At 49.1% G+C, this 26096-nt stretch overlaps 1 protein-coding gene across 2 annotated transcripts; it reads left to right on the top strand.

Annotated features, from left to right (window-relative positions):
• Positions 1-8429: 8429 nt before the first annotated feature.
• Positions 8430-25521, top strand: GDPD2 (glycerophosphodiester phosphodiesterase domain containing 2). Of its 2 annotated transcripts, none has more exons than XM_069867665.1 (16): positions 8430-8532; positions 17233-17381; positions 18505-18608; positions 18682-18775; positions 19007-19066; positions 19433-19531; positions 19873-19966; positions 20397-20542; positions 21065-21147; positions 21657-21807; positions 22365-22580; positions 23439-23590; positions 23927-24074; positions 24288-24370; positions 24816-24844; positions 25150-25521. In XM_069867665.1, exons 2-16 carry the CDS (start codon positions 17268-17270, stop codon positions 25200-25202), a joined length of 1626 nt encoding a protein of 541 aa, XP_069723766.1. In that variant the 5' UTR covers positions 8430-8532; positions 17233-17267; the 3' UTR covers positions 25203-25521. The 2 variants fall into 2 exon arrangements, with proteins under 2 accessions (XP_069723766.1, XP_069723765.1); XM_069867664.1 differs by lacking the exon at positions 8430-8532 and adding an exon at positions 14543-14684.
• The last annotated feature ends 575 nt before the right edge of the window (positions 25522-26096 follow it).

The raw sequence follows: 26096 nt of genomic DNA, 5'->3' as shown, positions 1-26096 counted from the left end.
TTCTGACCCCAGTCCAATACAGCAACTGTTGCACTGGGTTTGGGACTCAGCTAGCCTCAAAATAGTTTGTCATCAATAATCCACTTATATCAGTCTCCTGATGACAGGCGGACCACATGCTTCAGGAATGGGGCCCATGTTGCAGAAAAATTTATATATAGATGGTTTGCCTACTACATATACTCAAGGAATAAGGATATACAGGGAAATTAAGGTGATGAGATGTATTCTTATCCTCAGCATATTGTATCTATGCAGAAAGCAACGCTACTTGGTGCACTTTTAGTATGAAAGCAACTACATACTGCTAGGCAGCAATCTCCACATCTAGTGGATGATAGGGATGATCTTAAGGACCTTTACTCACACAAAGGGAAGGAACCCAGCTACAGAGCCCTATTCCTAGGGACATGCTTCTAGAAGCTTCTACAGGAACCAGGAAAGCGGAAGAGACAAAGGAGAGAAATGGAGCAAAACAGGAAAACCCAACCACTCCACACAGCACACCCTTCAGCTACCATTTCTGCCCCATGTATTCACATTTCTCGGAAACAGTGTGAAGCAGCATCAAAATTTTGCTGTCTCAGGGTGAGTTTCCACAGACGAAGCTAGCTCCTAGGTAGTGTGGATGGAAATAATCAGTGGAGAAATTTTTCATTAAATCATAGAAATTTTTTTTAAAGACCTTTGAGTTCATCAAGCCCAGCCTTTCCTATCTACTTTTCCAAGCATACAGAAGAGTTCTGATGCAAAAGCCCAGCCAAGTGTAATGATTATACAGCTTTGGCTGTCACAGCACATGCGAAAGAGAAGGGTGCACACTTTAGAGCTGCACTAGTACTTTCAAGCATGCAGTGATGATGGTAGCTAGCTAGATTGGCACTAATGCAACATACAGCTGGTACCCTTATTCTGGCTCATTATGGGTTCCCATGCTCACACCATTCGGGTGGGAGAGAAGCAATGACAGCCCCCAACAAGGGGAACAGCATCAAGAAGCACTACTTCATTTCAAAGAGTGTTCACAGCAAAGGAGCACAGTACTGTGCTAAAGGCACTGCCTACTGACTGGGCTAAGACACCAAAAGGTACTGGCCCCATTGGTTTCAATGACTAAGAAATTCACACCGTTCTTAAGTGCTTTTGTAAAATTCCATTAGAGATATTTGATCCTTAGGTATTTAAACAGATTTAAAGATCAGATGTTTGATCATTTGCTGGCACATAAATCCCAGATAATTCCTGCATCCCCAACAGTTACTTCGAGCTGTGAAGTGAATCACCACCATCTGCCCACTGCAGCAGGACATTTGGCTGCACCAGCTAGCGGTATCCTTCCCAAAAGTCACCCCCTGGCACTTTCCATAAGGACATACAACCAGCAATAGCTTGTACTAAACAAGTCTCAGCAGTCCAGGACCCTCGAGATTGCCTGAACACTTGTTTCATTATACGTCATTGAGGCTTATCTCACCTGAAATCTTCATGCATAGATACTTGCTTATCACAGGAAAAGGCGCATCTATCTGCTTTCAGGAAAGATCACATGCTGAACTGGTGTTAAGACACCAGGTTCTTTAACAGATAAATTGCCTGATGAGGTCTCCAACAGATCAGCTCCCTGTCACAAAAAAAAAATCTATTTCCAGTTTGAGAATCCTTCTGTTAAAATTATTTAAAGGTCTTAAGGTGCATTTACTGCCACAAATATTTTCAAGAAGTATGAGTGTTAGGTCCCAAATGTGATGGTGATGCTCCATGAATCAGAATAGGTAGAATAGCATCTCAAAAGTTGCTAAGTGCACAACATACACACAACTATCAAGACCAGCTAGAGGCTGACCAGAGAGTCCATTTGAGCCTACAGCAAGTGCTGTCCTCTGTTCTAAGTCTGTCTCAGAGCTCTTATTCCTGCCTCCCTCACCCTGGGTGTCAGCCAAACCATCTCTTTCTACACTTTTCCCCAGGATCCTGCTCTTTTCCACATGAAAACCCCTCCAGCCTTTTGGAGAACAGTTTGTCTCACTCAATTTCTGCTTCTCCTGCAGCATCAGCTAGGACACACATGTACCTCTGTACAGCATTGCTTTCCACCAGGTCCAGTAGTGCAATATATCCATATGCAAGGATGGGGCTAGAAGGTATAGGAAGATTTTAACTTGTGTGAGGAGACTACCAAATGCTTCTGCAGTTACTCATACCTACATCTTTCAATAATGCCACATGGATACACAATTAAGTTATTGAATTCACCAATTTGAATTCATCAGGATATCACACACTGTGTAAAAAACCACTTATTTTATATAGACTTATTTAATATAAAATACTCTGTTCCTTCACAGATTAAGAACTGAGCTGAGCAAGTATCCTCCCTCGTATGTATAATTTTAAATTATTTCATCCTGTTGATTTCCCGACAAATGCAATCAAATGAAAATGTAAGCGATAATGCAAGAAATAATGCATGCCACACCTTGAAGTACAGAACCCTTGAATAAATTTTTTTTATTTCATCATTAAGAGCAAATGTTTTCTCAGAGTCAGAAGAATCAATATAATCTGCCTTTTGATGCTGTACAAACATCTCAGAAATAAGCATCTCTGTCTTAGTTCTTTAAATTAAGGCCCTAGCAGTTTTCCAAAATTACTTATACTACTTTCTAGTTATGATGCCTGAAATTTTCTATCCATGTTTGTTTAGGGATCTTCTATTCAAGTAGAGTACATCGGAGATACAATTTCTTTCAAATAGGGGCCTGAGTTGTTATTCTTATTGCTTAACGATGAATTGAAAAATTAAATAACCAAGGACAAAAGTTTTGTCACGACTTGAGATGCTGGCACCTCCCTCTGGCACTGATAATGTGGAATCTATTTGTTTATGTATCTTCTATTCCTGTAAAAGAATGCATTATAATTATTTCTGCTTGTTGTTGACTTTCACTGTAAGAAGTGTCATCTATTTTGCTCGTATCTATGCAAGCTTGTCTCGTGCCATCTGGCAATCTCATTTACATGTATCAGATTGTATACAGAAGCATCACTAAGTATCTGTTTAAGTTTTCTCAACATGGTGCTTTGTTTTTATTATCAGACACTGTTTTCATTCTGATCACCAGCAGTAAATCCATATATTTCCCAGCTAAACATTATTTCACATCCCATTTAATCTCAGGTGATTTTTGTTCAATGTGCCTAAACAGACTGACATTTAGTATGCAGATATAATTGCTTTTTAGGGCCCTGGCCTTCAAGCACACACAACTTTATAGACAGAGGTGAAAACCAACTGCCTAATAGATTTGAGTGCACAAGCAGGATCCATACCATACGCTTCAAGAGGTAGCAAAAGAAAATTCATTTACTGCCAACACAGCTTGGCAGAAGACACTCCCTTGACTTGGAACACCACCAGGAATGACCCGTGCTCTTGTACAAAAAAAAAAATACCTGTTCTCGATCCCATTTGCACTCCTCAGAATTCCCTGCAAGGTCTACAAAAGAGATAGCCAGGCCCTCCTCTAAAGGCAGCAGGAAAGAACAATTCTTGGTACTTCATTTTTACACAAGACACTGTGGCAAGAAAATAACAAAGAGCCAGAAAGCACCATCTGGGTTAGCAGTCCCCTGCTATTTAGGAAGCCACTCCAACTGCCCCATCCCTCTATGACTGAATGCAACCATGTCCTTGAAACAACAAAAAAGTCACCTCACATAGCATTTGCAGTCAGGCTGTTACTGGCCACAACACATTTAGAGCAAGACCCTATAGTAGAAATAGTAAAGTCTTACGGTATTTTTTCCATTTCTTACCTCCACCCATATTCAGACACAATACGCTCACAGAATTGTCATTCTTTCTACAAGAAAAATGGACTACCAATTATAAATTTAACGTGAATAAAAGGCTATAACAACCTCGGCTTATTGTCTAGATGTATTAATATTATAGTCAATCAGCAATATAAATCAACGTTACCAGTATTTCATTGGCAGCAGTGCTATAACAGATTAAACAAAAACTCAGCATGCATTTTGAAATAACTCTGGTTATAGCCCATTTCTTCACATTATAAATCTTTCATCTGCACATCTCAATAAGAACAAGGAAATATAGTTTTTATATTTGTTACCATTAACAACATCAATCTGTAGATTTTTTTTTTTTGCAGAAACAACTACAACACAATTATCTAGGCCTTGCATAAAGAGAAAAAGAAAATCAGAAACAAGTCATTAGAATATGTCACAGAATTAAAGGTCAGGTCAGTTTACAGAGCTAGTTCAAGTTAAGTGACCAGCATTCCGGAAGGCTTCTTCAGAATGTAACATTATACATACACCTACGTAATGCACACAAAGTAGTTAAACATACATTATTATTTAAGTAAGTCTCCCTAAACACCTAAAAAATATACACATTAGCCAAGAGTCCTGATCTGAGAAGTTAAAGCTCCTTGGCAAACACCCTCAACGCAAACACAACTTTTTGCTGGATTCAGCTTCCTTTGTCTATTTGCAACTAGTTCTTCTATTTCAGAAATGTAGGAGGAAGGAGCTCCAAAAGCACAATGGATCGGGAAGGAAAGATACTTTAAGTCATTTTCAGCCCTTTCATTCTCAGAGGCGCATACGAGAGTATTCAGAGAGACAGGAACAGATTTACTGCCTCAACTAGGAGAAATTGTACTCAAGACTGTCTCAGCCTATCTTGCTTTTCAAGGACTAAGAGACACTGACCTGATGATAACCAGTACAGAGCTGATTTTCCATCACTTGCTTCAGCTGGAATACTAATGCTTTACATTAAATTTGTATATAATTTCAGTGAACTTTCAAAGCACTTTATGTAAAGCATACCATAAAGAACACACATTAAATATAAACTGCATTGCCTGTAAGTCAATACTTAAATATTTATGATTTTAAGTCCTTGAACATGGCAACCTACAAAACATTAAAGATGAGCAACGCTCCACAGCCTGACTCAAAGATGACCTGAAATCCAAGGTCTCCAGAATTAAGAGGCCCCTAGCTAGCTTCCATATCTTCACATCTGAACATGTTTCTCCCATGATATACAACCAGGTGGCCTATATCTTGTACAGCATTAAACATACTGGCTCCAACAGAGGCTTTCCAAACAAAGGTTTACCAGATTGTTTCAAATGACAAAACTAATACACAGGATTTTTTTCAAATATTTAAGTTTGGAAGAAGCTAAACACCACACCACATGCTCTTACAAGAATTTCAGTTCTGAAGCTCCTCCTTTGCCTTCAATCAGCTATCTTAATCATTTGAATTAATCCACACAGTCATAGCTGACAAGGCATTAAATCACAAGAGAGATAGAAGGACACCTGCGTATAGCCATTGTGTTGCCTTCAGCATGCTCAAAATTAGTGGATCATGCCAGATAGGGTAAGATTGTCATTTTTTTGCTTGATTCAAGCAAATGTGCCAAATAATCTTAAAACAAAGAATGTGACATGCAAGAAAAAACATCACATCACTGCCTTGCCCACTGTCCTGGACAGAACTTCAAGTTAAACTCTGTTCCAGGCAAATCAAATATTTGCTGCAAGGGCTTTGTTTCAATCAGCTTCTTCCTTCCTTATATAGGTGTTTACACACACACAAATAAGATGAGAGATCTGGCATTCTTGAAGGAATTCTTTTTTTCAATTACCACTTAAGCTTATTAGAGAAACAAGAAAGATGCAACTGGAGCAGTTATTTTTGTGCACTAAAGCTTAGTAGAGCCTAGCAGTTGTTAGAGCACTTACAGCTATTTATTTCTAACATTAGCAGCAGAACTTGTCTGCTCTTCGGGACTCTTCACTTATATTTGGCAATTTCAATGACAGCAAAGTTAAGGGAGGTGAGTGGCACAGATGGGCATTAAAAAAAATTCATTCATTGCCCTAGAGCATATGAAAAGCTTCACTTTTAAACACTACAAATATGAACAGAAAATTTAGAGAAAAATCTTTATATAGTTTTCCAAGTACACAGCAGCCCTACTTATGCTGTCAAGTTTTGGTAACGTCTATTAGACTTGAACATGGGTTGAATTTCTCACCTGCCACTGTTTCTGCAAAGCCTGTATTTCTCAATATTTAAAGTAGGACTGATATGATAACCAGCTTTTAATTAGAAAAAATATTTCATTAACAGCATTTAGCAGTCTAGCTGTTTATGTCATTAGAACAGAGTTATTGAATAACTCAGGGAAATACATTTCTGGTAGTAGTAAGTTCAAGTAGTATTATTAGATTAAAGCATTTCTAGTGAGGATACATGCAATATTTAATTAGTCATCTGAAAGTAATTTATATATTGCAGAAGTGACTGTCAAAACAGTGTAAATTAGCACAAGTATTTGCACTACAAAAGCACAGAACAGGAGTAAGTCAGCACTTGCAGTTAGCCTTTTTAAGTGATCATTAGCCTAATCTAACACTCCAAGGTTTATTCAGCTGTCCAGTTTAAACATATCAATTGATGATCACAACTGTGAATGAAGATAAGAAGAACCTAGCAAGGACCCCTGTGGAACCACAAAGTCTAGGAGGGACAGTTTGGATCACATGCTATTGGGAGCCATGCAGAAGCCTCTGCTACCTAGAATACAGCTACATCTAACCCTTGGTTTCCAGAAGTCCGCAGGAGGACTGTAAAGCACCCCAAAAGCTTTCTGCAGGCTTTCCACTATTTTTTCAAACCACAAATCACCAACAGCATTCAGGAACAGGATGCTAGTGTCACACATATTTCAGTCTGGACACAAGGAGACAGCCACATCCATCTACATTTTGCAGTTTTATTCCTAACATCACACAAACAGAAAACTCAGCTTAAGCTTCAGTCACTGCCACGTCATTATTTTGAGCTTGTTCCATTCATAGCCATGCTGAATGCATTCTTCTATACTCATCTCACTATCACGTCTGTTTTGCAAACAAGCATGTTTTGTTTTCCCCCATACTAGCCTTCACACATAGGGACTGTTTCAAATACACGCAGTATTTCTGTATAATTCTGCGGAACCTAGAAACGAAGCTTGACAGTGACAAAACAACTAGAGTGCCAAGACAAATGTCCCTCATGCTGAGCTATGCATATTCTCAGTTCCTCATAACCATCTGTCTGTAACTGCATCTGACAAGACAAGCAAGTGCAAGTACCTAAGGCAACTTCATCCCATAGCTGTATAACATCTAAGGTGATGAGGTATAATCTGTGAGGGTAGCTCAAAGTATGATAGCTGCAACCTTAGGGTGGCCTTTTTCACCTCAATATTCATTTCAACTGTTGAAGTTCCTCTCAGGACTTGCTCTAAAGACTTTTTTCCACGCATGCTTTTCTTTTCAATGCTGGAGAAATGTTCCTGCATCAGCCTCACCCTTCAGTGACTGAGAAGGCAGAGCAGCCTCTTCATGAACTTCACAAATTCTAAACTTACCATTTGCAAGTCATGGACCAGTCTAGTTCTGCTAAATAGGAGAACCTCTTCTGAGCACTCAAGAACCTTCTTAAAATAAAGGTAAGTTCTGCAAATAGACATTAGACCTCTGTGTAAGCATCTTCTGTTGTGAGCACTTTACAGGGATGCCTGGAAGTTCCTAGTGAGTATTAGTGCATGTCTGCTGCAACATAGGAAAAAGAATTACACAGCTGTTTTTATTTCTAATGAAACTTACATTCTGTTCTGGGCACAGGATCAAGCACTTATTTCAACAGCAAAACCCAACAATAACTTAGCAAAAAGCAGAAAAGCTAATTAAGATTTTAGCATAAGTTACAAACACCTTCTGCAGTCTGAGAGGCAGATGCTTTTCCCCTGCAAACATCACTATTGTGTCCATGAACACTGAACATGAGAAACCACAGGCAGCCAGGCATCAAGACCCAGAGATACCAATTACATAGCAGCTCTGAGAAAAATAAACAGAAAAAATACAAATGCAGATCACTAGCTAGAAATTCTCCACAACCTTTTGGACTAGTTAAAAGTTCAGAAGAAAATTCACCTAGAAGTTACCCACAGCTTTCATAACACACATCTGTAATGGTCAGGTAAGAAAGCCATTTTTTTTTTCTTTAAATAGCATAATATTTTAGTTACAGTAAACGATTCAATAGAGCCTTTACTCAAAGATATCTAGGACTGAAAAAGCCTTAAATAGGTACAACAAAATAAGTAAAGAGTGAATGTAGCCAGAAAACAAACAAACAAAAAAAAAAGTTAAACTATTTTAAACCTAAAGTATCATTTTTCTTTAAATAAAAACTCTATTATTAAATTTACCTTCTGCCTTTACTACAACACAACTATACCCTAGCCACCTAAGAAAACAGACAGTACCTCCCTACCAAATTACTTGCTACTCCCTAGCAAGGGCCCTTTATATAAACTTGCCCTCAACAGAGTGTTCTGGAGGCTGATCTTATAAATTTGGCAATGGCAAACAGCTGCTGCTTATGTATACTTGAGAGTTTGAAACAAAAAGCTGCTTCTGCCTGGTAAGTGCACCAGTTTTAGGCTTTTTCTTGAATTGGGGTTGTTTTTCTTCTGAGCATTTAAATAAATAGCTTATAGCAATTGTAAAATATAGGATGCAGATAAGTTATGTTTGTGGGAAAGCTTCTTTTATAGAAGTGTCTAATATAAATCGTTTCCTTGAAGGCAAGATAAAAGGCTCCAATAGTTCTGTGAAGTTATCTGATAACAACAGCTTGTATGTATTAGAAGGAAAAATGTAGTTGCATTGCAAGTAAAATGTGAGTATTGCTGGCTGTCGCGCATCATGACTCTCAAAAGTGTTATTTGTTCTCAAATAACCTGCCTGAGAGTAAGGAAGAGATAGTAAAGTGGACGCATAAAGGGGCTTTGTTCTTTCTGCTTAGGTTTATTGAATAGAGAGGATAGAATCCCATGAGTGACAGGGGATCAGGAGTGGTATTCCTTGAGCAAGAACTGAGTTGAACCACTGTCTGCGCTGATACTTGAAAGTAAAGCAAGCACTTACAGGTCAGGCACTTGGGCTGTATCTGAATCGGTGCTTCCTATAGTTCTAGACTTGAGCTTTTCTTTGTCAAGTACTTAAGTTTGGTTTTGATATGAACGATATGAACACTGATCCAGAGTCTTATCCTATCTAGACTGATGTTAGCTTCTTAGAAATCCTGTAACAAGGTATGTGGCTTAATAGTAACATCAGTGAGCAGTAAAGACTTGTGGAAGCCTTCTGAAACAATGAGAGAAGAAAGCAACTTGAGCAACAAATATATTTTGTGTTCCATAGTATGCCTTAACATATTATCTAGTAGCTTTTTTTCTTTTTATCCTGAAAGAGAGGAAATATGCTCTGAGTAAAAATTAAAGATGCATCAGGAGCAAGCACTCCACAGCAAAAGCTTCTCCCACTACAAAAATAATAGTATGTCTTATGAAAGTTAGTAAAAAAAAAAATAGCTAATTGTAAAAGTCTCTGTGGTAGAATAATGGAAGTTAACAGCAGATAAGATGTTTTATGTTTAATGTCAAAGGATATTATTTTTTCTCTAGAAAAAAACCCCACAAATATTGGTCAGAAAATAACATAAACCACTAATACTGCTCAAGTATGTTTTTCAGTGCAGAGCAAGTAGAACTAAATCTGCAGAGTATTAGTGTTGCCCCATTCAATAAGTAAAGTTAACTTCCAGTAAAATTAATTATCCTTATAAAGGAAATGGACTAACTAGAAAAACAGTTCTGCTATAATTAAATTAGTCATCTTCCTCTGTAGATGATACAAAACCCAAAAATATGTAGCTTAAGACGCAAAATAGCGTGCAAGTATACTCCATGAGCATCTCTTCTAATGTATTTTAAACATAATACTTAAGACTTGGCTTCAGTGTGTAAATGTGCGGCTTCAGTTAAGTATGCAATAAGGCAAGTAGGAAATGGCAAATTATAAACATCTTCAAATTCTAGATTAGCTCAAGTTCCAAAAAGAAAAAGCTACATCTAAACAAAACCAACCCTTTCAGTCTCTGATATCGTCAATGAAGTATAGAATGGAAATCTTACAGGACAGATCTCTGACAGAATTCCTTTTTTTTTTTTAACGAAAAGCAAGATGTGCCTGTTGGAATTCCCCTTTTTTTTTTTTTTTTTTAGGGAGTCCAAGAAAAGTCTAGTTTGCCTTATCAACTTTAGATATGCCATGATACTATGCCTTAAAAAAAACCCATTTCCTAATTGTATGTATGCAGCATAATGCTTACTGAACAGATTGCCTTCTGCTTCTTGACTATGCTCTTGTAAAAGTCTATGTTCTCTGTCCAGTAATAAGTATAAGCCCTTGAGGGGAGTTAGAGTCCCACAAAAATAGTGGGACTAAATGCTGCACTGGTCCAGTTCCCAGGCTGAGATCTGCTGTTACTGTGAAGCTTGAACTCTTAACACTCATTAGCAGTTGATTCTCAGAGCTCCTATCATCCATCTCAATTACTCCAATGAATTATTAGCACTCCGGAAAAATCAGCCTCATGCTGCTTTCAAGTACTTGCGAAATGAAAACTATATGGACCACCTGTGAAAAGTCTGGGTTAAGTGATTTGCCTTGTATCATACAAACTCAGAGGCAAGAGCCAAAACAGATAGTTATCAGCAGAGGTTTTTCTCATGCTGAACCATACTCTCACAATCTGTGTTCCTGACCTGCTTAACTAGCCTGCTTCTGGGGGAAAAAAAAGAAAAATCTCTGATCTAAAGTTTGTTCACCACAGCTTCCTTGAGTTTCTGTCCTTCAAGAAAAAAAGTAAACCTAACTATTAGGACTAGTGCCATGATCTGTACGCTCTCCCTTAACCAGACATTTTAACTTCTGAGTAGTTCTTTCTAACAACTTGATTTCTTAATGTGCCTGTGCAAGACAGCTTCAAAACGCAGTAAGTTCTGTATAACTGTGGACTATCAGCAAGTCAGGATTTTTAGATTTGTGATGGAGAGAACTTTGCTCTGGCCTATCACTTTATGCAGGGCAGCTATGAGCTGGACTGGAAGGAATCTGTACCAGTGGTTTTTAAAGGGTTGACAGCAGAGGAATGGTGATACGCTGAATTTTTGTTATCCATTACAAGCTGAGAGAGTGTGAAATAATGCTTACAGAAACCTATGTTGCTTTGCCTTTAGTCCGAGGTCTTGAGTCCTATGGGAGATTACATAAAGGGGAAAACATGCCCTAAAACAGTCATATTTCTTGCAGATTACACACACTATAGTGAAAAACAGAACTAAATTAAACAATGGTTTACATCTTTTACTGAAAAGACTGGCTTGTGACTGGTTCAGCTGAGAAACAAGAACCTAATATAAAGCCATTAAGTCCCTTCCAGATGTTGACAATACCTTCTCTGCCCTCCAAGTTAAAAGTCTAGTGAGATAACTTCAGCTGAACCTTGCCAACATGTTTCCCTGCACACAGAGACCATTCCTCTGGGCATTTGTTTTTATAACTCTACTGGAATTAAAAAGAGCACTTACAAATGGCTTACAAGTGAAGGCAGGGCGTAAACCCTAGTTCTAGCAATGCAACACTGGATGTTGTGCATAAGCTGATTCAATTGTACTGACAGGGACCATATTAGGAAGAAATATTTTTTTTTCCCACTGGCGGTGGTGAAGCAGTGGAACAGGTTGCACAGAGGTCATCAACGCCCTATTCCTGGAGACATCCAAAGTCAGGTTGGATGGGGCTCTGAGCAACCTGATCCAGCTGAAGATGTCTGGGCTCACTGCAGGGCGTTTGGACTAGACGACCTTCACAGTCCCTTCCAACTGAAACCATTCCATGATTCTGTAACTGTATTGCCTTCCCAATCAATTCTGGCATTTCTGAGCTCATGGTGAGACAGCTGCAGAGCTAAGCTAGCTTGACCATGCTTCTGCAGGCAGAAGCAAATCACATGTCGCTGCCTGTCACCCCGTTAACCTTGTACAGCATGAAAATTGCATTCCCATCCCCAGAAGCATTCAAGGTCTGGTTCCCAGAAGGCCAACCGTATCCTGGGCTGCATCAAAAGAAGCGCGGCCAGCAGGTTGAGGGAGGTGATTCTGCCTCTCTATTCCTCGCTTGTGAGACCTCATCTGGAGTCCTGTGTCCAATTCTGGAATCCTCAACGTAAGAAGGATATGGAGCTGTTGGAACGGGTCCAAAGGAGGCTATGAAGATGCTCCAAGGGCTGGAACACCTCCTATAGGAGGACAGGCTGAGAGAGTTGGGGTTGTTCAGCCTGGAGAAGGCTCTGAGGAGACCTTAGAGCAACCTTCCAGCACCTGAAGGGGCTACAGAAAAGCTGGGGAGGAACTGTTTACAAAGACTTGTAGTGATAGGCTGAGCGGCAATGGGGATAAACCGCAGAGGGGCAGGTTTAGACTAGATATAAGGAGGAAATTCTTCACTATGAGAGTGGGGCGACGCTGGCCCACGTTGCCTGGTGATGTGGTGGCTGCCCCATCCCTGGAGGCGATCAAGGCCAGGTTGGATGGGGGCTCCGAGCAGCCTGGCCTGTGGGAGGTGTCCCTGCCCGCGGCAGGGGGGTTGGATGCGCTTTAAGGTCCCTTCCAACCCAAACCGTTCTACGGTTGCGGGGCGAGCGCGCCCTCTGGCGGCGGCACGTGCCAGCACGCAAAATGGCGGGGCCGCCCCCTCTTCCTGACGGGCCCCGACGTGACGCCGCTGCCCTCGCTCAACATGGCAGCCTCCACGTGGCCGGGCCGGAAAGCCATGGCTGCCGCTCCCCCGGGGCCCCGGCGGGACGGGCCGCTCTGCCGCCGCCTCCCCGCTTCTCTGCAGCTGCCCGCGGCCGGCGCCGAGCGGGACCGCAGCGCCCTCTGGTGGGCGGGGGCGGCCCCACCGGCCTCGCTCCCTCCGCGGCACCCGAGCGCGTTCGTGAGGAGGGAGACGGGGCTCCCGCCTGGGAGGCGGCGGCGGCTGGAGCCGGGGAGGCTTCTCTGGGGGAGCCGCTGGTCCCGCTGCTCCGTCTGCCTGTGCTTGAGAGGCGCCTCTCTCATCGGCTTTGCCTCGCATCCCTAACATCCGCAGGTTTTGGTCTCCCCAGGAGTTCTGCTCGAACCTCCCCTCTTCCAGCATCACCTTGGTCTCTTTATTCATGCTCGAGTTTCTCCCTTTCTCCCCGCCCCCCCACCCCCACCCCTCACCACCCCCCCACCCCTCACCACCCCCCCTTGGCTTAAATGGCCCTTCCCCTCTCCCCAGTGCTCATTTCATCACTTCATAATCTGCAATTTTAACCCCAACACCATCTTTAATCTGACCAAATGGGCTCTTTGCATCACAGGAGCTCTCCCAGGGCACAGTCCCACTGGGACGACCCCACAGGTTTGTTCTGCCTTGTGTCACCATGGTTGGTGTGTGCTGGAGCCAGCAAACCGCATGGATGTGGAAGGTGAACCTCCTCACTAACTCCCCACGCCTGACACAATCTGCGCTGTGGGGCTGCTTGCTTGTTCCAGGGACGTTCCTGGCCATTGCAATGCTTTCAGCTTACTCCTTCGTTACACAACCCCTCATGCAGTACTCCAGACCCTCCACTGATGATTCTTGCAGATGTACTTGATCAGCACATTCTATGGAGCCGTTCGGTGCTTTGTGCCAAAGCTGTCAATAATGGTATGGAACAGGATCAGCTGTGAGGGTGAGTGCTGAGGCTTCTGCCCAGCCTGGCCGTTGCTGTGTCACTGCTGGATGCCATCATCTCCCTGTAAATCAGCTTTCTTGGCTCCTTTCAAAGTGGCAGGAGATAACAGATGTCCCCTGAGATCCCAGGCGATGATGGAGCAAGTCACCGATACAGAAAGGTTGAGTGCCTGTCCTGCATCCTGGCTCACGGGGACTGTGCCTTTGCTTAGACCTGGAGCAGAGAGCGGGGGTGCGCAGCCAGGCTGTGCTGCAGAGAAATGGAGGGCATCACCCTGTCCATCTGCAGGTGGCATCGGGCCCCTGTCTCGGAGCCTCATTTGTCTGCTGCTTTAGCAATGCTCACATACATTTGCTCTGAAGCATTTCTCTTGGCTCAAAACAAGAAACCACTTTTACCTCTGTGCTTCTGCCTTCAAACCATGGCCCAGTGAATACCATCTGTGGTGGCCCAGGATACGTCTGTCCCAGGCTTCCTCTGCAAGAAGGGTAACGTCCCCCTTTGACAAAGAGGGTCCCACACCCCCTTGTCTGAAGGCCCAGCAATGCACGAAGCTCTGCCTCTGTCTGCTTTCCCCCCTCCCTTAATCCGTCTGGAGCGTGGGCTGCCTGCAAACTCCTCTGCGCTACGGCGCGTGACGCCCCCCTGGGCCCCTTTCTCTGCTTTCCCAGTGGCCACGAAGCAGAAGCTGCGCGGAGGTCAGTGGGGCACAAAGCTGCTGGCGGGGGTTCTCCCTGACCCCCAGCCCTGTCTGCCGTGCCCGCTGCGGGCAGCCCGCCTCTGCCAGCCTGTACGGACCTGCAGGCAGCATTGCCAGCCCCGCCAGGCAGCAAACACACCCACGAGGGTGTGTGAGCAGGCAGCAGTTCGGCACGCTGCTGCTGTGCAGGGACGCCCAGCCTGGTGCTCACCTGGCCTTGCCAGCGTCCCAGCTGCAGGATCCTGAAGTCTGCAGGACACAGGTATTTTCCCCGCTTGGCTCCCTGCCCCAGGGTGGCAGCCCATGCCATTCAGACATCGTCCCACGCCGCCACGGGAGCGCTGGCAGAGCAGCAAGGGGGTGATTGTCCTGGCCCTGTGTGCAGCTGAGATTGGGGGGAAGGAAAGCTGCCCATGCTGTTCCCATGTTCCAGAAAGTGGGGACCGGGAGTCCCGACTGCATGGGGGAAACGTGGGATGTGAGGCTGGGAGTGGTGGGTCTGGGCCAGGCTGTGCTGCTCTTGCTGGTTTGGGGTCACCCTGCTCCCTACGCTGACCCAGGAGCTCTGCCTTCCCTCGTGTGAAGTCGAGGGGGGACAGTGGGGCTGGTGGCACACAGTCTGGGATGGCTGAGCTCCTGTGTGAGCACCCCTGGGGCGCAAAGCTCCCTGCAGGGCTGGAAGCACTTGCTGCTTTGTCGGTGACTCTAGCAGTGGGTTTGCCACCTCTTCAAGCACCCCATACCCACCACACTAGAGCCAGGGCTGTGCTGGGCAGGGGCGGTGGAGGGCTCCAAATGGACTTTCAGCTCCCCCTGCACAGCTTTTCCTTTGGAGCCAGAGCAGAATCTCAGCAGAGTCTGCTGTGTGCCCAGTCCGGCTCTGTTTGGGACCTGTGCCCTGTGCAGGGATGTTGCACAATAACTACTGGTGCCTCTGCTGCAGTCCCACTGCGAACTGGGAAACAGGGTGTTAGTTTCCCTCCCGAACCCTCTAGACAGCACTACGGGCACAGATTTATAGCCAGTCCTGTGCCGCTGCTCTGCCAAGCTCCAGTCCTGGCAGTGACAGCCTCTCAGAGCAGCTGAGTGCTGAAGTTCAGCTGGTGCCCACAACCATTTCTACTGTACTTTGTACCCTGTGTGGGAGCTGGCAGGGGGGTGGCAGGGTTTCCCTGAGCAGCTGCTGGCACCGGTGCTCTGCTTGTGAGCAGCAAGGGGGACACAGGTTGAGTCCCAGGGGATGCTGGCTGAGCCCACTGCTCTCTGGTGGAAGTGGTGCCTCTGTTTCTGGCAACAGCAGGGGTATGAGCCTGCAGCCAGAGTCCCTGGGCATCAGGAGGGAAACCATCTGGTTCCACAGCTTCCTTGCACTTATCTTGGGTGCAGTCGCTAAGCAGATCACAGCTGATGATCTGATCCCTAGAAGAAGGAGCGGGCAGCAGGTGTGGGCGCTGCTGTGCTGCTCAGCACTTTCTATACCCTGGCTGGACCTGCTGACGGCAGCACCCAGGCCTCCCCTAACCTGCAGAAGCCAGCTGAGCAGCTCTGGGGTCCCACTTTGGCGTTGGTACCTGGCTGTGCGTGCCTCATCAGTCACTGCTCTATGTGTGTGCTGGGGGAGACTGCATCCCAGCCCTGGAGACCAAAATGCTGCTGGTATTTGGGAGTGAGGTGCCATGCTCTGGTGCTGTGTCACAGAGGAAGACCAGGTTGACCTCTACCATAGCTGAGGCACAGCAGAGATGCTGTAGTGTGGCTGACTGGCACTGGGAGGACCTGGATTAGCTCTACTCCAGCTCTCCAGAGCCCAGGTTGGGATGGGAATTGGCCCTGCTAGGCACACCCTTACCCCCCAGCGTTGGAGAGGATGTGGCTGGGAGGATGTGGTTGGCTGGCTCCCGTGCCTGGCTCAGTGGTCACAGTGAAATGAGAGTCTGACCTGATCTGCAGGGTGATGGTGTCGCATGGAGTGCCTGGCCTGTTGGGGAGGTTGGGATAAGGAGGGGTAGCAGCTTCGCAGCAAAGCAAGCAGTAATAAACATGGGGTGAGTAAAGGGAGACCTTGTTTGAGGCTCCCTGCTTCCTCCAGTGGAGCGCTGGGAGTGTGAGGACCACAGCAAAGTGTCCTAGCCCTCTCCCCTGTCCATGGGTAACCCAGTCGTAGCCCTGCATCCAGCCTGGGTAGCAAGGTCTGTAGCAATGGGTTTTCCCTCTCCTAACTGCCCCACAGCACTTGGACCAACAACTATCCAGCACCTGCTCAGCTGCAGCTCTCTCAGTTCCCTTGCGAACCCCTTAGCTGGAGACCAGCCAGGATTGTGCAGCTTCACAGGGAACCTGGACTTAAGGAGGAGGACAAGGACTTCCCAAGCTATCATATGTGCCCCTAGTTGCACAGCAGAAGCCCTGGGCTTTCACAGTCCTTGCATATGGGTTACCCCTGGGCAGCCTGGGTGCAATGATGTGCCAAGCTGGCCAGTGAGCCAGCACAGTCCCCCTGACTCCCAGGCAGAGCACTGAACCCTGGGCTGGGTACCTCCCTGCCAACTCTGGGCTTGCTCTGGCTTGTTAAGCAACGGGTCACAGGGCAGCCTGCTAAACAGGTTGGGCTGCACTCTGTGCTCCTGCTTTCCCTAGCTCCACACCTTGCCTGGGGACATGGCCAGCAGCCCCGCTATGTCCCAGGGCTCCGGGGTAGCTGCTTGCCAGGATACCCGCACCCAGGATGCTGCAGTGCCCCGTGATCGTGGGGCAGGGGGGCGGTGTGTGTTGGGAGGTCTCTGCCAACACTCTGCGTGTATCCCCTGCAGGAAGCCTGAGCTTCGTTCTGGGACAGCCCAGAGCTATGGCAGACCCCGCTGGCTGCTGCCGCCCCTGTGCCACCTGCCTGCTCTGCCTCTACAGCTGCCAGTGGATCACGGCCAAGAAGGAGAAGAGGAAGGGCCTGAGAACCACCAAGGTGATGCCACGGTTGATGCTGAGCTGGGGCTGGCCAGCTGGGGGAGGCTGGGGTAGGGAAGGGCTGCGGCTGGAGGGGCTCAGCCCAGACATTGGGCTGCTGACCCCTTGCCACTGGTCCTGCTCCCCAGGGTTGAGCCCCAAGAGAGCTGGGGTGCTACCTGCTACTCTCTCTGCCCAGGGACTACCCTAGCCTAGAGCAGTGAGAGCGTGAGTTGTCTGTTCCTGCTGGGTGGCAAGAAGGGTAGAGCAGCACACTGGAAGCAGCAAGGCTGAACCATGGCTGTCCCCTGCCTGGCTGAGCGTGTGTTTGTGGCAGATCTCGCACGTGCCTGGAGCAGAACACTGCACTCCCTAAGGGCTGAGCATGGCGAGCAGGTCCCGGGGCGCTGAATGCCTGGCAAGGCACGTGGGAGGCACGGTTCGGTTCCTGGGCTGGGTGCAGCCCCTGGCAATGGGGTGCTGGAAGGGGGTGTCCCAGCAATTTGTAACCTGGGAGGGGTGAGGCCCTGGGATTCTCTGAGGTCTCCCACTCCCATGGGAGCGGCTGTGCCGCTGCTTGTCCTGTCTTGCCTGGAATGTGCAAGCTAGTTCGGGCTACCAAGTGTCCCGCTCAGCACCTGTGGCACCTCTCGCCTCCCTGTGTATGCAGGGATGGAGACCCTGAAGCTGGACCTGGCTTCACCTGGGCAGGTAGGAGCAGACTGCAGGCACACCGCTGCAGTGGCAGCTCTGAGGCACAGCACCCCTCTCCACCCAGCCCACAGATTACCCAGCTAGAAAGAAGGGAACAGGACCTGGTTCCCTACCTCTTTACCTGCCCGAAGTCCCAGCCTGCTCCCAGGGGCTGCTGCGTGGGAAGGCAGGCAGTTCTGCCACAGACCTCTCCAGCCTGCGGAAGCAGCTTTTTAGCTTATTGTAGGAGATGTGTTCAGTCAAATGAGCTCTCCTGGGGAGCTCTGTTCCCTCTCCATAGGTTAGTTCAGTGCCTGGACCAACGAGGCCAGTGCCTGCTGCGACCCCACAGTGCACTCTGCTGCAGGGTGCTCCCTAGGGGTCTTAAAACCTGGCCGCAGGCTAGGTACCCTGCAGGTGTGTGCATTGCTGTCATCTCTGGCTTTCAGTGTGACTACAGCTGGTTCCTTTCCCTCTTCTGTGTCTTCTTCTTCACACTGGTTTGGCTTTACTTCGCCATCATCATCCTCAATGATTTCCACAACTTCAATGAGTGAGTAAGATCCCACATCCAACCTTGCTCCCCATGTCCCTCCTACCCCTCTGACTCTCCCCTTTGCTGGCAGGTACATCTTCAAGCAGACGAAGTTGTGGCTAGACTGGTCCCTGCTCCTGCTGATAGTTACAGCAGTGCTGGTCACCTACTCGGCTGTGCTGCTGGTGAGCCCTGCTGACCCCACCAGGGCTAGTAGGTCTGTGCAGCTGTGCTGAGTACAGCCTGGCTGCCATGCCCTGTGCAGCATCTGGCCTCCTGGAGCTGTGTCAGCCTGAGCATGGGCAGAAACCCTGCCTGTGCTGGGGTGGCAGAGCTCCCGTGGCTGAGTCCTGCACCCTTAGAGGGCTGAGGTGTGTGGTACACCCCAGCTCTGACACCTTTTCTTCTTCTCACAGGTCCTTGCTTTGTGCTTGCAGCTCTGTGGCCAGCCCTTGAAGCTACACTGGCTGCACAAGGTAAGAGTCTGGGTGTGAAGGGAGATGGGTGCACGGCCCAGCTGTCCTTGCACCTTGTGAAGCTGCAACAAGCCTAGTGAGGCCACATGTGGCTGCTGTGATCCCACTAAGTGGCTTTGTGTCCCTGCTGAGCTGGGCTGCAGCTGTTAGTCCTCCAACTGCATTTATCTGGGATGGGAATATTCCTCTTGCTTAAAGCATGCTGTACAGAGCTCAGCTGCAAACCCAAGTAGGGGAAGCGGGATCTTGGGACTTGCAGGGGGGAGTAGAGGATGAGGATAATTCTGCCTGCCCTGCCAGGGCAGAGCTTAACTGGCCTGCAGGATGCTGTGTGCTCCGCTAACTGCACTATGCCCTGCCCTACAGACCCTGCTGATCTTAACTGCCCTGGTGGTGGCTGCAGCCTTCACAGGGCTGGGAATAAAGTGGGCGGAGGAATGGAAAAGTGCACGTATCTCCCTTCAGGTGAGTCACCTCGATACCAGAGACTCCCCCGCAGTACCCAGTACCTGGCTTGTGGATGGCTGTGTGCCATGGGTCCCTGCCCTTGACTTCTGTCTGGCCAGGCAAGGTGTTCCTTCTGCTATTGCAGTCCTGCCTGAAGCAGCTGCAGCCAGGGTTATCAACAGTGGCTGGACAAGAGTGGGGATTCTGTTCAGTCCCCAGGAGCCCGTCCTTTCCTCCCTGGTACTGTGGCTCTTCCAGCTGTGCTGGCTGCAATGGCAGATCCCTGGCACTGGAGCATGTGGATTTTGGGGAAAGGGATCAGACTGGTGCCAACTGACACCCTGCCTTTGCCTCCCCAGGCAACAGGTCCCTTCCTGCACATTGGAATTGTGGGGGGAATGACACTCCTTGCCTGGCCCCTGGCCAGCTTCATCTACCGCACCCGCAACACAGGTAATCCCCCTCCAAGGTGTCCATATCCCCCCTCGACCGCTGCCCTGCTTCCTACCACCCAACTGAGAGGCAGTCGTAGCAGAGTGGTACACAGAGAGCACTGGTGCAGCAGGAACAGGTCCCTAGGACTCAGTCTGGTAATAAAGGTTGCTCTTAGTTACTGCCTCTCATACCCAGCCCTTGATGCAGCTTCAGCCTGTTTTGAAGGAGGGCTATGGATGCTAGACTGAGTCCTGCACAAGTGCTGGATTAGGGTGCGAGGATGTGTAATGGGCCAAGAATAAATCTGCAGTGTTCCTGAGGCTGGGGATGAAATACCTGACCTAGGACAATCATAAATTAATGCCAGGTGAAGCAGCCTTGCCTTATTCCTAACAGCCTGTAAAATACTTTCTCTTTACCCCTCTACCTTCTCTGACTTTGCTTGCAGGTCTCAAGGTGTTTCTGCTGCTTGTGTACTGGATGGTGATGATTGCGCTCTATCTGGTTCCCCTGAGAATCACCTCCCCTTGCATCATGGAGGAGAACCAGCTTCCCCCCAAGCCAGCCCTGGTTGGCCACCGAGGAGCCCCCATGGTGAATTACCAGTCCCATCAGCTTCCTGCCACAGTGGTCAGGGTGCATGGAGAAGGCTGCTCTGTCAACAAAAGCCAGGCTGTGCAATGGCTGTGCCTGGTTTTGGGGCACCAATATCAAACCCTTGCTGCTGCAGGGCTGGATGAACTCTGGCCAGCCCAGTAGAGAGGTCCCTGCACCAGCCAGGGCAGCACAGGGCTGGTAGATGGCTGAGCACAAGGTGAGGAGGGTGGGCATGGCAGCCACAGGCCAGAGCTGCTTTCTGAGCACTTGCTGGGTCAGAAGTAGATAACTCTCAGCAGAAGGCCTGGCTGTGTAGTGTGGGCTGGGAAGCAGGGTCTAGGCAGACTCTAGCTGCCTGCATCCAGCCCTTTTCCAGCCCAACCCTACCAGGGTCACCCTCATCTCGTTATCGTTCCCCTAGAGCCCAACCAAACTGCTGGGTGCAGACAGGCAGAATGAGTGCCTGCCTCCTGCCCCTTTCTGCCTGTGCCTTCTGCACTAACACTGTTCCTTTTACAGCTGGCCCCAGAAAACACCCTCATGTCACTGCAAAAAGCGGTCAACTGTGATGTGCAAGTCTTTGAGACAGACGTCATGGTGAGGTAAAGAGGCAACAGGGACTCGGAGGGAGGAAGGGGCCAGTGTATCCTGCAACGTCAGCTCCCACATGGAGCATGCTGGAATGTACTGGAGGACTGATACACAGTGCATTTGGAGGCAGCCCTGTTCAAAGAGCTCCACCATTCCTGCCTTCCCAAGCTGACTGGCTTCAGCTTGGTGTCCCAATGTTCTGGGAGAGGTACTAGGTTTCTGTCCTCCCCACGCAGTTTGCCTTCCAGGGCATAAGGAGGGAGGCACCATCAGGGGAGGGGCAATGCTTGGAAAACAGACCCTGGCTCTAGTTCATCTCATGCAATCCTGCTATAGGGACAGGTGTTGCAGTGAGCAAGGAACTACTTGGTTCCTGGCTTGGTCTTTAGGTCCTACTGGGCATTCATTTTCTTGTGTAGAGAACCACAAGTAGGCATAAGGTTACTTAGCTGGGAGGCGGCAGAAATGCCAGTGCTGGGATAGGAGACACACAGAGCTTCCCTCTCTGCTTCTTTGCCAGTGCTGATGGAGTCCCATTCCTCATGCATGATGAAGAACTCATCAGGACCACCAACGTGCAGGCTGTATTCCCTGAGAGGGCTACCTTCAACAGCACCGCCTTTAACTGGACAGACCTCCAGCAGCTGGATGCTGGCAGCTGGTTCCTGGAGGTCGGGATGCCCTTGGGGATGGCTGGTCAGGGGATGGCTGGTCAGGGGCGGGTGCATGTGTGGGTGAGACACTGCCCTGGAGAAGGTTCCCACTTGCAGCACTGGTCCTGACAGACACCTGGACAGTATGCAGAAGCAATTCCATGCCTGCACGAATCCCTTGGGTGTGGTTACACCCCAAGTTGCGGTTTGTTCTGACTCCTCAGCTGAGTCATGAAGAAGGCAGGTTTAAGATGTTGTGTGTTTGCTCTGAGCTGCACAGCCTGCCTGGGCTTGGAGGCAGCTGTGGCATGGCTCTTCCCAAAACGTGGCTAACCAGCTACAGAGCTGCTCTGAATCCCCACGGGTGTTGGGGCTGCTTGAACTTTACTGTTAGCGGGAAGAAGGGTAGAGGTGCCCTGTGGATGTGCAGTGGAAAAATTCCTGTGCCTGTTTGCACTGGAGAGCATGTGGAGAAGCCAGTGTAGGAAACCGAGAGCCGGAGATGGGCACAGTTTGGGAGGTGAAAGATTACACAGGGTCTGCCTATAATGACTAATTCTCTCTCCCCCTTGTAGCGGAGGCCATTTCCCACTGTGCAGAGTCTCTCTGCTGTAGATCACTACGAGGCAACTAAACAGAGGATCCCATCCCTGGAACAAGCGCTCGAGGAAGCCAAGCAGAGCAATATCTCAATCATGTTTGACCTCCGGCCTGAGAACCACAGCGACTACCAGAGTTTTGTCAATGCTACCCTGCAAGTGATTTTACAGTCAGGCATCCCACTACAGCAGGTGAGCTGGCATCGCCCCACCACTGCTGCACCCTGCTGTCACACCACTGCTGTGGTGGAAGGTGCCCCACCAACCCCCCTGAGCATCCCTGCCACCCCACACACCACATTCCCATTTGTGATCCCTTGCTGGGGAACCCTGTCCAGGTGTGGGGTTCTCTAACTGGGAGAAGTTGCCAATAATTAGTGGTTAAAGTTTACAGCTCCAGACCCTTCAAAATATTCTGGTTGCCCAGCACTGGCCACCCTGGTGAGTAAACAGTGACTCAGTTTAGGGAGGGGACCAACAGTGCTAGCAAGAACAGGGAAACAATGCTCAGGTTTCCACCTCTCCACCTTGTGCCACACCTCTCCCTGCAGCTCTTGAACTCCTGCTGCAACCTCCTGTGTTGTCTTTCCACTTCATCCAACAGCTGTAGCACAGGACACGTGCTGCCTCGAGGGGATGAAGTAGCACCCAAATCACTTTTCCTTCTTGGCTTTGTGGGAGTGCAGAGCAGGAGGGGACGCAGCAGAGATTTGTACTGTAGTGCTGATCCAAGGTGCATTCTTGCTGCAGAGTTGGGGCCAAAAAGATGCACTGCTCCATTCAAGGACCCAGAAAGGACATAATTGCTGCAGCTTCCTTAGGCTAGAATCGCTTTCTCCCTTCAGTGGGGTCTGTTGTGCTTCTTGGCTGGGGCAAGCTCTTGGGAGACCATCCTGGCTGAAATCCTTATGGAGAGGCTAAGTGTGGAGAGGAGGGCAGGAAGCAGCTGCCTGAGCAGGCCACGTGTGCCTGGACCTGCAAGGAAATATCAGAAGAGGGCAAGCTCTCTGGAGTGCTTCTCTGCATGTGCTCTCTGGCTTTTGCTTTTAGGTCCTCTGGCTGCCGGATGGGTTCAGGGAACAGGTCAAACAGCAAGCCCCAGGCCTTCAGCAAGTTTATGGCCGGAAGAGACTCCAGAATGAGAAGGAGCCACTGCTGCATGTCAATCTGCCCTACCAGGACATGAGCTCTGAAGAGATCAGGTGAGAGCCTGGGAGCGGTGGGGCCTGGGCACTGTCCCAGGGGCCAGCAGATGTAAGGACCAGCTGAGACTGGGTGCTGGTGCGCTGCTGGAGAGGGCAGGGGGTGTGCTAGACCTTGCAGACGAGCCTAACCAGGCAGGGCTGGTGCAGGGGAAGGAGCTGGCTGCAGTCCTCTGCCTTGCCAGCAAATCTGCCCTGGGTCTGGCCCTTCAGGCAGTTGCTCCAAGTGGCTGCAAATGCTGGATCACATCCCAGATATACAGTCTTCTCTGGCTGTACACTGAGTGTGCCAGCATCCTGCCATCTGCTGCTCTGACCGTGGCTGTCCCCACGCAGGCAGTACCGCCAGGACAACATCTCTGTCAATTTGTATGTGGTGAACCAGCCCTGGCTCTTCTCTGTGCTGTGGTGCTCTGGGGTGAGCTCTGTCACCACCAACGCCTGCCAGGTGCTGAAGGAGATGAAACACCCTATCTGGCTGCTGGTGAGTGACCCCTCCATACTTTACCCTGTGCCTCAGGCACTCGCAGGTCCCTTTTCTGCAGCAGCCCTGGGCAGGCAGCTGCCTGGAGGGTGGCTTTTGCTCAGTGCTGAGCTGGCGTGGGAACATGTGACCCTGCAGAAGGGTCTTGGCTTGGCTGTGCCACCAGCACACCACCTCTGGCTAGTAGTATTCATGGCTCATCTTGTCTTGCAGCCCAGAAGCACATACGTCATGATCTGGATTGTTGTAGACTGCGTTTCTTTCCTTGTCATCCTCTGGGCCTTTGTCTTGATGAAGTATGTTTGATCCCTTTCCCCCTCGCAGGGCAGGTCTGTTGTGGGAGGCTGTAGTGTGTCCTGAGTGGCTGCGACATACCCAAACCTGGTCGTATCTGCTGCCACCCCTCTCTGCGCTCAAGATTCTGGGGGGGTCCTCTCCTTGTCTGGCTAAGTGAGACAGCAGTGTGTGGAGGCAGATTTTATGACCAGGCTGCAGCTGAAAAACTGGTCTGATCCTTCCTCAAGCTGCTGAGATGCCTTCAATAATGCTTACTAGCTTGCTCTGCACCCCAGGGCTTGGTGGGCTGAGGACCTGCTCCTTTACCAGTGCTGCAGGCACTGAGAGCAGGTCCCTATGGGATTGTGTGTCCTGTGGGGCACCACAGTCTCCAGCTGGGAACTCTGGGAAGGGAAGGGGGAGGCTAGACAGATATACTAACATCGATCCTATTCCATCTCCTAGGAAATGCTCCCAGAGAACACGGTCAGCGGGTAAGTGCGCATGGACGTGAGCTCCCCTCCCTTCTGGAGCCAGGCTGCGCCTGCGGGACTCTCCCTGGCAGGCAGGCAGCTTCCTCCAGCTGAACATGACCGAGCAGTTTGGGATGGCCAGGAGATGGAAGGGATTCCCAGCCCAGGGAGCTCCTGCCCTGCCCTTAGCAAACAGCCCTGTGGGACTGTGCTGGGGAATCCCACATTCCCTAGGTCTCTTCAAACCTGTTTTTCAGGCTGTTTTGTCTGTCCCAGTGGTATGGTGGCTGCCTGCAATGACTGGGGTTTTTTTTCTTTCTCCCCAGAGTCCGAGACAGATGTGCTGCTCACAAAGATCAACAGTTTGATGCAAGAGTGACTCCTCCAGCCTTCATCAGCCATGGGGAGGGGCAGCCAGAGCCCTGCACAGCTCAAGCTGGAAGCACTCAGGCCAGCTTCGAGGCTCCTTTTCTTCGTAGACTCCTTCCTGAGCTTCGCCGTAGCCTTCTTGGCTCCTTGTGTGGTGCACAACTGCCCTCAGCTGAAAAGACCTGGAACAGGGTTCCCAGTTCTCACTGGCAGCGAGGAACTGGAGCCTTTGCAGGGGTTTCCTGGGGCTGGCGTGCGCCTCTGGGCTGAGAAATTACCTGTCGGTGCTGGTGTTAAGGCCTCTGCCCTGGGGTTTGGAGACTGTAGGCATTTAAACCCTTTTGGTGCAGGGGAAGGGTAGCCCAGCAGCAGCAGCTCGCAATGGGAAACCTAAAGTGCTGCTGCCCTGCTCCATGGCTTGAGGAATAGGAAGCGGGGTGCAGGGGAGGTTGCTTTTCACAACTTAGAGGGGGGCACCGGAGCTCATCCCTGCCCTGTCCCTGGCTTCGTGCTTGCGGGCCATGGTGCTGGCACCCCACAGGGGTTGGTGCCTGTTGTGTGGGGGGAAAGGGAGCAGGGGCTGGGGGTGGGAGGGTGTCTGGGGCTGGTGGGACCACGGTTACCCTTCGTGCAGGAGGGAGGGCAGCGCTGGGACCCCGCGCCGGTCACTTTGCAGCAGGACCTTGAATTTGGAAAGGGGGAATAGGGGGTCAGTTTAACTTGTTCTTACCTATTTATGCCAATAAACGAACGGAGCGATAGACAGACCCCGAAGGAGGGGAAGAGTTGGATGTAACTGCTTCCCCCTCCCCGTTCCCGGCGCATCCTCCCGGTACCGGGGCGGGGATGCGCGGCGCGGCCGTGCCACCTACCGACAGCGGCGGGGAGCGGCTCTCCGCAGCGG

This window comes from Phaenicophaeus curvirostris, chromosome 13 (genome assembly GCF_032191515.1).
Source record: "Phaenicophaeus curvirostris isolate KB17595 chromosome 13, BPBGC_Pcur_1.0, whole genome shotgun sequence".
Taxonomy (NCBI): Eukaryota; Metazoa; Chordata; class Aves; order Cuculiformes; family Cuculidae; genus Phaenicophaeus; species Phaenicophaeus curvirostris.
The sequence above is the reverse complement of the archived record's forward strand: the minus strand, read 5'-3'. Positions and strand labels throughout refer to the sequence as shown.